The sequence below is a fragment of the Physeter macrocephalus genome, chromosome 6 (genome assembly GCF_002837175.3).
Source record: "Physeter macrocephalus isolate SW-GA chromosome 6, ASM283717v5, whole genome shotgun sequence".
Lineage (NCBI taxonomy): Eukaryota > Metazoa > Chordata > Mammalia > Artiodactyla > Physeteridae > Physeter > Physeter macrocephalus.
This window is the reverse complement of record NC_041219.1, coordinates 72,700,759-72,713,898: the sequence shown is the minus strand read 5'-3', so window position 1 is coordinate 72,713,898 and position 13,140 is coordinate 72,700,759. Positions and strand designations below refer to the sequence as shown.

General features: G+C 38.4%; 1 protein-coding gene across 2 annotated transcripts in view; it reads left to right on the top strand.

Annotated features, from left to right (window-relative positions):
• The window catches only part of LMNTD1 (lamin tail domain containing 1), a 468,403-nt gene that overhangs the window by 445,074 nt on the left and 10,189 nt on the right, over positions 1-13,140 (top strand). For both annotated transcript variants that reach the window (XM_055085516.1, XM_028491104.2), the window contains 2 exons: positions 1,496-1,710; positions 2,313-2,483. In XM_055085516.1, coding sequence (XP_054941491.1) covers positions 1,496-1,710; positions 2,313-2,483 — 386 coding nt within the window. The remainder of the gene's footprint in view (positions 1-1,495; positions 1,711-2,312; positions 2,484-13,140) is intronic.

Here is a 13,140-nt window from a genome sequence, read left to right as displayed (position 1 = left end):
TGCCGCGGAGCGGCTGGGCCCGTGAGCCGTGGCCGCTGGGCCTGCGCGTCCGGAGCCTGTGCTCCGCAACGGGAGAGGCCACAACAGTGAGAGGCCCGCGTACCACAAAAAGAAAAAAAAAAAAAAAAAATTTAATAGGCATCTTATATGATTCAATGCCTGGGACTTTCCCAATACACTGTTTTCTATTAGAGATTCAGATATGGAACAGACCGCTCCTGTGCAGTAGGAACTCAAAGGGCTATTTATATGTACATTATCTCCTTTGATTCTCAGATTATTTAAGCATTTTACAAAGGAAGAAAATGGTGCTTGGAAAGTTAAATGGCTGGCTTAAGGTCACATGATAGGCAAAATGGCAAAAGTAAAATACAACCAGACCAAAGAGCCTACAAGGTTCATATGGTCAACATTCCAGAGGTGAAATTAAAACTTATCATTTTATCACATTATCACTGTCATTATCATCAGATGTTTTTAAGCCCCCTATAATACAGGAAGAAATAAAATATTGCCCTTGGCTAGGAAAGGCTTACAATCTGAGAGAGGTTGCACTCAAAAGATCATAAACATATTTGCCGTGCAAATATCTATGTTTGAGCTGCAAAAAAGAATCCCTAACTGATGAACTGAAGCAAAAGTGGGGTTTTCCTGCTGTGATCCATGAAATTAAACCTTTTAAGAAAGATTTCATCTTTCTCTTTCTTTGCTGTAGGCCTAGCCTAGCTGAACTTGCCTTGTGTTGCTTTTATGTCTATTTAGCTGGCAAACAAAGGGTTTTGCAATGGTTACAGCATCAACCCAAACTTCTAATTTTATAAACTAAAAACAGATCACGAGAACAAGTACAATGATAGGGCACACTTCGGTGCCTAACTTTTCTCATGTTGACAAAAACATAATTATTAGTCCCTACACATGATTTTTCTGAGTAATTTTTGCACATATATGTGCACATATATGCCACATATTCAGGAAACAAAAAAAAAAAAACCTGCCCACCTAGGATTCTAGCCTGGAGAATGTGGTTTCCTTTCCATGTCTTTAGTTCTAATGCCCATTTCCCCATCTCAAATAAGATTAGATAGATAGATAGACAGATAGTCTTAACTATTAAAAATTTAACTTATTAATATTACAGCTACTGTTTGCACAGTTCTTCATAGTTACAACATTCAGTAGCTTAACTGAATCTCACCACATCCTCATATAACACCCTCCCCACCACCCTCCCCATTTTACATATGAGGACACAGTCCAAGACAGTAGGTGACTAATCTGCCTGAGGTTCTGCAGCTTGTAATTTTCACAACTGGAAACTAAGGCCAGGATGTCTTACTATAGCCTCATCATGTGTTTCACTAATCCTTACACAGTATGTAAATGACATTACAGTTTGACTTTGAAATTTTATTGCAATAAGCCTATGTCATTAAAAAAAAACAAACCTATCTAACTCCAATAGTATTTCATGTTAATAAATCATTTCTGTTAGGCTGTTGCCTGGTACACTCCTATTCACTGGAAGCAAGCATGGGAGAAATTAGAGACCGACATTGAATGTGACAGGTGCTCAGTAGTAAGTCCAACATCTCAAAGGCACATGTTTCATTGGCCAGCAGCTACAACTACCACTAAAGAAAAACAAGATCAATCTAAGAAAGGTATCTCAAAATATCAGGTGGAACAAGTTCGAGCTTCTCTTACAAGGTAAAAGTTTTTCTTTTTTTTTTTAAATTGAGTCCTTCCCACAATTAATAAGGGCTGAGCTGGTGGGAGTGACTGGCTGACAAGTAGATATATGATGAATAGGTAAATCAATAAAGACCAAAAAACTCCTATTTTGAATAAGACCATAAAAACCATAATAGCTTTTATGTTTTAAAACATAAAAACACAGAGCAAGTAGGGTATACTCGTGGGACAATAAAGGCAGCAATTTCCCCTGGGTGATATTAAGACCCCTCTGGTCCTTTCATTCCATAACAGTACTGCTGTTAGAGGTAAGGCCGTGGAGTAGTGCAGAGATGAAGTTATCACCATACCTTTAGCAGTGCTTAGGTGGAGGAAGATTTGCATCATCTAGAATTTTCATCTCGGATCAAGAGCTGGCTGTGGCTGAAAGAACAGAATTTATGTTATTCATTTGTAAGCAAATGCTTCTGATGTGATAATGGTGCTGCCCACAAAGTCTAGAAAAGCCATATTCTCTGGTCTTGGAACATGTCTTCACTCTAATTGAGCTTTCATGATTAATGCCACTGTATGAAGTGCCTTTGGGGTTCAATTTGGGCTTAATTTTTCTTTTACAGAGAAAAAGAAATCCCACCAACCCTTTTTCCCAATCGCAGCCCTTGGTGCCACAGTCCTAATGTCTCTGCACATCCTTACTGTCCACTGATTGATCCTCACAACACCTACATGACTGAATGCAGCTTAGACAGACAGCCCAGGTCTCAGTCAGCCAGGCCTGATCCAGCCAGGTAAGTCAAAGGGATACTTACGTGGAGAGTAAGTGGTGAGTGTGTATGTGTGTGTGTGTGTGTGTGTGTGTGTGTAGAACTGGTGAAAAGGTGGTTAAGTTGTAAAAGTCTCTAAGTATTAAAAAGTATTCATATCCTCAAGAACAGATGGCCTCTAAAGCAAGTACCGTGAGCTCTTCACTTATTTGCTCTAGCACATATCTGAGTGCATCAACGAATCCAAAGAACAGCATGGCCAGCAAGAGTACATAGGCTTCTTGAAGTTTGGTCAAAAGTATATTTTGTTTTTCATTAGGCAGGATAAATTGGTCCCATAAGTTAAGCTGTGCTAAAAAATATCCATCTTTTCCAAACACACTCTAATATTATTCCCAAATTCTTATTCACCCAGAAATTTCTTATTTAAATCCTCTAAATAAAGCTTTTAGAGTTGGTGTTATTAGCCCAGGATCTGTTAATGGACTTCAGGAAGTCCATGAATCTGGCTAAACTTGGAGGAAAAAAATGTATGCCTATATGATGTTTTCTGGCAAGAAAGTCCATGAGGTTCACCAGATGCTGCCAAATGATTAAGAAGAACTGATTAGACACAGTGCAGATTCTAAGCTGTGGAGAGACTTTCATGGAGCAGCTGTATCCTCATGAGGTTATCATGATTTGCAAACCTATACTTAGCAGAAGGATGCTTTTTTAAATGAAATCTTTGCAGAATCCCAGTATATGAAATGCATAAAAGGAGACCCATCCAAGATGAAGAGTGATTCTGACTACCCACTACACCCATCTTCTTCTTTCCTCCTTCCCTGTGACCTCTGATACACCTCTCTGGAATCACAGGATTCTGTACACACAGTATAAGAACCACCATGTTAGTATGCTAACACAGGTTGGGAAAAAGCATCCTCCAAAATAATACCTTTCAGAAGTGGAATGATGGAAATTCTGTAAATTCCTGAATGTATTCCATTGCCTAAAATTAAGTATCCTATACCTTTGTGCCTGAGTTTCTTCATCTGTAAAGTAAGAGACTTGTGTCTGATATTTAAAGAGCTCTTTCAGCAATGTTTTATATACACATATACATTTAATATACATATATATATTTTATAGACACACATATTTGGTACTTTATGAGTTAGATGTGAGATTTCCAAGAAGTACATTCATGTTTTTCGCCAATTAATGATAGCCTTCACTGTTTTACTTATTTTGAACAACTTGTTTTCCAGAGAAATTTGACTTCAAATTTTCTTGTTGCACCTTTCTATAGTGGTGGCAACTCACCTTGATTATTCAGTAATTTTTTCTATTCAACAGAAATTTCACTGTATTTGTATATTTTTTTATAAATTTATTTATTTATTTATTTATTATTGGCTGCGTTGGGTCTTCATTGCTGCATGTGGGCTTTCTCTAGTTGCGGCGAGCAGGGGCTACCCTTCATTGTGGTGCGCAAATTTCTCATTGCGGTAGCTTCTCCTGTTGCGGAGCATGGGCTCTAGGCCCACGGGCTTCAGTAGTTGTGGCTCACAGGCTCTAGAGCACAGGCTCAGTAGCTGTGGCACACGGGGTTAGTTGCTCCACAGCATGTGGCATCTTCCCAGACCAAGGCTTGACCCCATGTCCCCTGCATTGGCAGGCGATTCTTAACCACTGCACCACCAGGGAAGTCCTGTATTTGTATATTGTGTAATGATAATTTTAAAAGAGAGTTGCTTTGATACCTTCAGGGTCTCTGGTCATCATTACATACTTTTAAAATTTTCTATTCATTAAATTTTCAATATTAACAGATATACATCAGAATTTTAAGAGTTTTTCTTTGATTTCAATTGAGAAAGATGGCCACAAAGAGACAGATGTTATGAATGACTTGTTGATCATTGACTGGGTAACAGCAGTCCCTGAATCAACAGTTCATTTCCTTGAAAAAATATGTAACATGATTCTTCAAGGGAAAGTTACCTTGTTTGTTAATTAGCCAGTTTCTTTTTAATTGCCTACCATTGGGCTATTTGCTATCAGTAGCACACTCCTCAATAACTGACAAAGAAGAAAAAGAGATAAAACAAAAATTCATCAATTTTACTCATAGTTTCTTCAATCCTGCTTCTTCCCCTCTACAGTGATAAATAGGCTAGTTTGCCGAGTTACAGAAGAAAGAATCTCAGTTGCATGTGACTCTTCTACTGGGAATAGCTGCCTTGTTTTTAACTGTGCCTCTCAAATATATTATAGAAGAGCTTAGAGACTAACAATTAAGATTATTTTAAAGAAACTTCTACACATCTCATGCTTACTTTATACCAAGCACATTTTGTTTTTTAAACATGTTAAAATACAGAAAATATAGAGGGTAACGTTAAAAGCACCCATGTACTTATCCTTCAAGATTAAATGCATGCTAACATTTTGTCATATTGCTTCACATTACCAAAAATCCCATATATTTGAAATCCTTTTGATCTTCTTTTGAGTTCTGATATGAAATAGGAATAAGTCATTCTGGTCCTCATTATCACACTTTAATTACATATATATTAATTCATAAAACATGTATAGTATAATTGATGTATTTTTAATTTACATAAATGGCACTAAATACAGCGCATGACACATAATAGTTTAATACATGTTTGATGAAGGACAGACAGAATAGGAGACACTGAAGGTTTTTAAACAGGCATCTTATAGAGTTATATCTGCATTTTAAAGAGAATTTTGGAAGCAGTGTTGAAAATGAAGTGGAGTGGAAAATATTCCAAAATCTAGGAGGAAAGAAGGAAGGAAGGAAAGAATAGAAAAGTAAGAAGAAGAAAAAGAAGAACAAAGCAGGTTAGAAAAAGAGATTGGGGACAAGTTGGTCTTGTAGAGTTATAATTTGAGTCCCAAAGGGACAGAAGAGCAAGACTGGGGCAGAAGTAATATTTAAAGAAATAATGACAAAAATCTCAAAAATTGATGAAAGGCATCAAGCCACAGAAACAAGAAAAATAAATTCTAAGCAGCACAAATCCAAAGGAAACTACACCTATATATTATAATAAAACCTCAGAAAACCAAATAATGGAAGTCAGAAGACAATGGAATGAAATCTTCAGTGCGCTAATGTACTAAAAAGAACTATCCTAGAGCTCTATACCAAGCAAAAATCAACTTCAAAAAATGAGGTGAGGGCTTCCCTGGTGGCGCAGTGGTTGAGAATCTGCCTGCCAATGCAGCAGACACGGGTTCGAGCCCTGGTCTGGGAAGATCCCACATGCCGCGGAGCACCTGGGCCCGTGAGCCACAATTACTGAGCCTGTGTGTCTGGAGCCTGTGCTCTGCAACAAGAGAGGCCGTGATAGTGAGAGGCCCGTGCACCGTGATGAAGAGTGGCCCCCACTTGCCACAACTAGAGAAAGCCCTCGCACAGAAATGAAGACCCAACACAGCCATAAATATATTAAAAAAAATTTTTTTTAATGAGGTGAAATAAAGACATTCTCAGGCAAACAAAAGCTGAGAGAATTCATCAACAGCAAACCCACATTAAGGAAATCCTTCAACTAGAAAGAAAATGATCTTAGAAGGATGCACAGAGAGGTTGGAAGAAGTGAAAAAAAATGAAGTCAAAACATGGATCAACATAAATAAATATTCACTACACAAAACAATACTAATATTGCCTCATAGGGTTTAAAATATAGAGAGAATTTAAATACATGACAACTGTATTAGTTTCACAGGGCCTGTAACAAAGTACCATAAACTCGGTGGCTTAAAACAACAAATCTATCCTCTCACAGTTCTGGAGACTAGAAGTCAAATCAAGTTGTCACCAGGGCCAAACACTCTCTCTCTGAAAGTTTTAGGGGATTATCCTTCCTTGCCTCTTCCTACCTTCTGTTGGTTGCTGGCATTCCTTGGTATTTCTTGTCTTGTAGATACGTCACTCTAACCTCTGCCTCCATCTTCACATCTGTATATCTGTGTCCATACTTCCTTCTTCTTTTAAGGACACCAGTCATTGGATTAAGGCACATTCTAATCTAGTATGACCTCATCTTAACTTGATTACATCTACAAAGACCCAGTTTCCAATTCACAACTTCAACGGGTTAGGACTTCAACATATGTTTAGGAGGGACACAATTAACCTATAATAACAACAGCAATAGCACAAAAATTGGGAGGGGAGTAAATGGAGTTAAAGTACTCTAAATTCCATGATTTGTCCAGTAAGTTGTAAAAGTAACAATTTATATTAGACTTTAGTAAATCAAGTATGCATGCTGGAATCTGGGATAAACACCAAAAAAATAGTATATGAATGTTGTGTTTCTGACATGACATATGTCATACTTTAATTATCATTCAGTTCAAAATATATTCTAATTTTCAGTGTGACCATCTTTGATACATGGGTTATTTGGGGATAATATATCACAAACAAAGTGGGTTTATTTCAAGAATGCAAAGTTGGTTCAAGCTTTGAAAATTAATTAATTAGTTAACAGAATAAAGAAAATTATAACCATCTCAATAGATATAGAAAAATCATTTGATAAAATTCAATACCCACCCATGAGGAGAGAACCTTAGAAAATTAGGATTATAAAGAATTTCCTTTATATCTACAAAAATCCTAATGCAAGCTATCATACTAAATGGTGAAGTAATTGAAGTTTTCCTCTTGAGATTCAGCTCAAGGCAAGAATTCTCTTTATGATTATTTCTGTTCAGCATTGTACTAGAAGTCCGAGTACAATAAGGCAAGAAAAGTGAATTTACAAATATCCCATAATTCATCAGTTTTATTCCCAGGAATCATATATGCCTAACAAATACATACACATGTGGACCAAATGACAAATACAATAATCATAGCAACTCTATTTGTATTAGCCAACAAGTAGAAGCAATCCAATTGTTCATCAACAATAACATGGATAAATTATGATATATTAATACAATCCCATAAGCAATGAAAACTAACTACTGTTACATGCAATAACACCATTGAATCATATAAGCATGATATTGAACAAAAGATGCCATACCGAAAGGAACATATATTATATGATTCTGTTTATATAAAATTCAAAGACATACAAAACTATGCCATGGTGTTAAAGGTCAGAATAGTGTTATCTCTGGAAGAAAGAAATAGTACTTGAAGGTTACACAAAACTGCTTCTAGAATACTAACAATATTCCATTTCTTGATCTGAGTGGTGTTTACATGAATCACTGTTTTCATCGTGCTGTGCAGTTATGACTTGTGAACTTTTCTGCATGTATGTTATACTTATAAAAGTTTATTTTTATAAACTTGATGACAAAGAAAAGGAAAATTAGGGAAGAAAGCATAGTTACAGTAATGAGCGCTGACAACTTATACCCTGACAAGAAAGGAGAAAGAAAACCTAAAAAAATAGACTGATGAGCTCAAAATAAATGTGAATAATATGAGGCTTATTTAGTATAGGAGAAAAATAGTCTTACCTGAAATATGTCTAAGCATATCAATATATTGTAATGTATTAGTCTTATTATAGTTCATCAGAGCGCAGTCATTTCCAGGAACATCTCACGGCAGAGATGGCTAATTACTGCCCCTAAACCATTGTTCCTTTAGACACAAGACCCATAGGTCCAGGGAAACCTAAACTCATGGCCACCAAGAATAAAGCCTGTTTTTCTCAGTCTCTGTATCTAGGCGGAACCATGTGTCTACATTCTTTATGATAGAATGTGAACAGAAATTGTGTACACAGCATCTGGATCATGCCCTTGGACAGTGTGCTCCTCTGTGTCACCTCTGTGCCATGATTACAGGGTGGAGCTGCCATCTTTCAAGTCAGGGATGAAGCCATGTGTTGAGGATAGAAAAGCCATCCTAAATGCCCTGTATTGGCACATCTCCAGGCTAAGATAGAGACAAACCATCTTGTGTCAGCCATTGTTAAGTCTAAACGAGATGGCCCACATGGGACCACTACCATTTAGTTTCACTTAACAGACTACTGATCAAAAAGAAAACAAAAATCTCAGCTAGAAAGGACATTTTTAAGACAATTAGGTAAATTTAAATATAGAATGAATGTTAGATATTGACAAATCATTGTTCTTTCCTTAGATGTGTTAATTTTACTGAGGTTATATTCATTGTTCATAGATCCATACAGAAATCTTTACTTGATTCCTAACGGTTTGGTGTGGTTTAAGCATAGATATATAATGCAAATGTGCCAAAATATTAATTAGTGAATCTGGGTGACAGGTATACAGATGTGGTTGTATTATTCCTTCATATTTTCTGTATGTATGGAATCTTCCACAATAAAAATTTAAAAAAATAAAAAACAAGAAAGACATTTTTGATAGAATGTAGTATGCACTTGGAGGTATTAGAGCAGGAGTCCCCAACCCCTGGGCCACGGACTGGTACTGGTCTGTGGCCTGTTAGGAACCGGGCCGCACAGCAGGAGGTGAGTGGCAGGCGAGTGAATAAAGCTTCATCTGTATTTACAGCCGCTCCCCATAGCTCACATTACTGCCTGAGCTCTGCCTTCTGTCAGATCAGCAGCTGCATTAGATTCTCATAGGAGAGCGAACCTTACTCTGAACTGCGCATGCGAGAGATGTAGGTTGCGCGCTCCTTGTGAGAATCTAATGCCTGATGATCTGAGGGGGAGCTGAGGCAGTGATGCTAGCGCTGGGGAGCGGCTGCAAATACAGATCATCATTAGCAGAGAGGTCTGGCCGCACAGAGACCATAACAAATCAACTGCTTGCAGACTCGTATCAGAACCCTGACAGTGAGTGGCAAGTGACAATTAAGCTGCATCTGGTGGCAGACTTTATAGTGGCAAGTGAGTTGATGTACTTCAATTCTACAGCTGCATCTGGTGGCAGGTTTTAAGTCAGAATCCACTTATTTTAGTCCTTGCCTGGCCCACCCATTATTTTATTTACCACTTCTGTCCGCGCCTCTTTCCCGCACTTCTCTCAGTCACAGTTTTGGTGAGCCCACAAATGAGTAAAAAACAAATGTCGCTGGAGAGCTTCTTTGAAAAGGGGGAAAGACCCAATGATGAGACAGCAGAAGACTCTAAGACTGCCAACAAAATGAAAGCTGTATTTAAAAGAAAATACCAAGAGTTCTATTTAAATACGGGTTAATTGCAACAGGTGATTCACATTCTCCAAGCCCGCTTTGTATAATATGTGGCGACTGGCTATCCAACGAAGCCATGAAACCTTCAAGACTGCTTCGCCAGATGGAGACCAAGCACGCTTCATTAAAAGACAAGCCTTTGGAGTTTCTCAAAAGAAAAAAACATGAACACGAAGAACAGAAGCAATTATTGAAGGCCACCACTTCCTCAAATGTGTCTGCACTGACAGCATCATTCTTAGTGGCTAACCGCATTGCTAAAGCTAAGAAGCCCTTAGTATTGGTGAAGAGTTGATCCTGCCTGCTGCTAAGGACATTTGTCGTGAACTTTTAGGAGAGGCTGCAGTTCAAAAGGTGGCACATATTCCTCTCGGCTAGCACCATAACTAGACAAATTGAGGAAATAGCAGAGGATACTGAGGCACAGTTGTTAGAGAGGATTAATGAGTCACCGAGGTACTCAATCCAGGTTGACGAGTCTACCGATATTGACAACAAGGCAACAATGCTTGTTTTGTGCGATATATTTTTCAGGAGGACGTGCATGAGGATATGTTATGTGCACTTCTGTTGCCAACCAACACCACAGTCGTTGAATGATTACGTAACAGGAAAACTGAATTGGTCACTTTGTGTCAGTATATGCACAGACGGAGCTGCTGCTGCCCTGACTGAATGGCTTTCTGGTTTCACTACTCAGGTCAAAGAGGTCGCTTCTGAATGAGTCTATGCACTGTGTCATCCATAGAGAAATGCTGGTTAGCCGAAAAATGTCACCTGAACTTAACAGTGTTTTGCAGGATGTGATTAAAATTATCAACCACATTAAAGTACACGCCCTTAACTCATGTCTGTTCCCGCAGCTCTGTGAGGAGATGGGTGCAGAGCACACACGACTTCTCTGATACACAGAAGTGAGATGGCTTTCTAGAGGTAGATTACTGGCCAGAGTTTGAGTTTGAGCGTTACTTCCCAACCACAAAAGACCCCTGAACTGGGAAGGAATGGATCTGCGACCTATTTGTGAATAATCGACTTTGTCCATGTTAGAAGATGATCAACTGCTTGAGATTGCAAATGATGGTGGCCTTAAAAGTATGTTTGAGACAACTTCAAATCTCCATACGTTCTGGATAAAAGTCAAGCCGGAATAACCTGAGATTTCCACAAAAGCACTGAAAAGCCTGCTTCCATTTCCAACATCCTATCTTTGTGAAGCAGGGTTTTCTGCAGTGACGGCAACCAAAGCGAGATTACGGAGTAAACTGAACATAAACAGAACACTTCGGGTGTCACTGTCTCCCATCACCCCCAGATGGGACCATCTAGTTGCAAGAAAACTAGCTCAGGGCTCCCACTGATTCTGCATGATGGTGAGTTGTATAATTATTTCATTATATATTACAGTGTAATAATAATAGAAATAAAGTGCACAATAAACGCAATGTGCTTGAATCATCCTGAAACCATCCCCCCACCCCGGTCCGTGGAAAAATTGTCTTCCACGAAGCTGGTCCCTGGTGCCAAAAAGGTTGGGGACCGCTGTATTAGAGCACAGAGGCAAGGCACTGACCACAGCATAATAGAGTCGCTCTTGGAAAGGCTATGGACCCTTTAACAAAGCCGATGTGTTTGCATTGTTCTGCCGCCATTGTTCCCAGTCCAAGCATGCGCTTTCTTCTTGCTGAAAATAGCTGACAAGACTGTGGACAACTTTGTCAGATTTCTTCTGTAACTCGAATCAAATGGCAGAAACTAGCCGGCAGAGATTATCCTACAGACATTGCTTTAAGCTAACAGTATGGGGGTGTGCCCTCTTTAAGGCACTCTATTTGCACACTGTCTAATACGCTTGCCTATCATCTGTCATCCATGTTACACACTGCACGTGGACTCGACAGCTGCTACCGTCTTCCATACAAATGTTATTATAGTAATAATAACAATAATGTTCCTTGGTTTCTGAGGGTTGCAAAGCCACACTTTAAAAATCAATCTGTTAGAAAACAAATGAAACTTGAACATAGATAACAGTATACAGGAATGGAACAGTTAAAATCTCATCAGTGTAAGCTCTATAGTAAGATCACATTTATGGAATTTTACTTTAGTTAGACTGTGGGTCTGACTCATTGCGTTTCAATAGATCCAGCCTATCTGTTCTGGGATCAAAGTAGTTTTTTCCCATAAGAATATACTTCCAGAGCTTCCCTGGTGGCACAGTGGTTGAGAATCAGCCTGCCAATGCAGGGGACACGGGTTCGAGCCCTGGTCCAGGAAGATCCCACATGCCGCGGAGCAGCTAAGCCCGTGCGCCACAACTACTGAGCCTGTGCTCTGGAGCCCGTGAGCCACGGCTGCTGAGCCCACACGCCACAACTACTGAAGCCCGCGCACCTAGAGCCCATGCTCTGTAACAAGAGAAGCCACCGCAATGAAAAGCCCGTGCACCACAACAAAGAGTAGCCCCCGCTCGCTGCAACTAGAGAAAAGCCCTCAAGTAGCAACGAAGACCCAACACAGCCAAAAATAAATAAATAAATAAATAATAAATAAAAATTAAAAAAGAATATACTTCCAATCCATGATGGTAACAAAGCAAAACAAATACAAGTTTGAAATAATTTCTTTATGCATCCTTCGTTATTAGTATCTGTTCTGTTTACTCATGTTTAGACCTGTATTGCATTGTTTACATTTACCAGATTAAGAATTTGGGTGGGATAGGGAGGGTGGGAGGGAGGCAGGGAGGGAGACGCAAGAGGGAAGAGATATGGGAACATATGTATATGTATAACTGATTCACTTTGTTGTAAAGCAGAAACTAACACACCATTGTAAAACATTTATACTCCAATAAAGATGTTAAGAAAGAATTTGGAACGTCAAATGTCACTTCTATGACTGGCCAGATTTTCAGTTAATATATGTGTGTGTATGTATGTGTATATATATACACATATGGCAGTATTAGTCAACAATATAACTAGAAATTGTATGAATTGATATATAGAAATTTTAAAACAAAATACCTGACTATCCTGTGGAATATAGAAGGCCAATTACTTGAAACTCTTACAATCACACTGAATAGAAAACAATTACTTGTAGGAACACTACAAAATGCCAAGGGTTTCAGTTCATTTTTAATTTTCAAATAATAACATCAAAAAAGTAGGAACTCTTTTATAAAGTTTCTTTTTAAAAAAAATAGACAAGTGAGAACCATTTATATGTCTCTTCTTAGAGCTGAAATAAAGGTTTCTTTAATGACCATATAAATGACTGTATAAAGAATTCCAAGATATTAGTCTTTTTGTTGTTGTTGTTATAAACTTAACTTTTTTGTTTTGTTTTTTGTTTTGTTTTTAACATCTTTATTGCTTTACAATGGTGTGTTAGTTTCCACTTTACAACAAAGTGAATCAGTTATACATATACATATGTTCCCATATCTCTTCCCTCTTGCGTCTCCCTCCCTCCCACCCTCCCTAT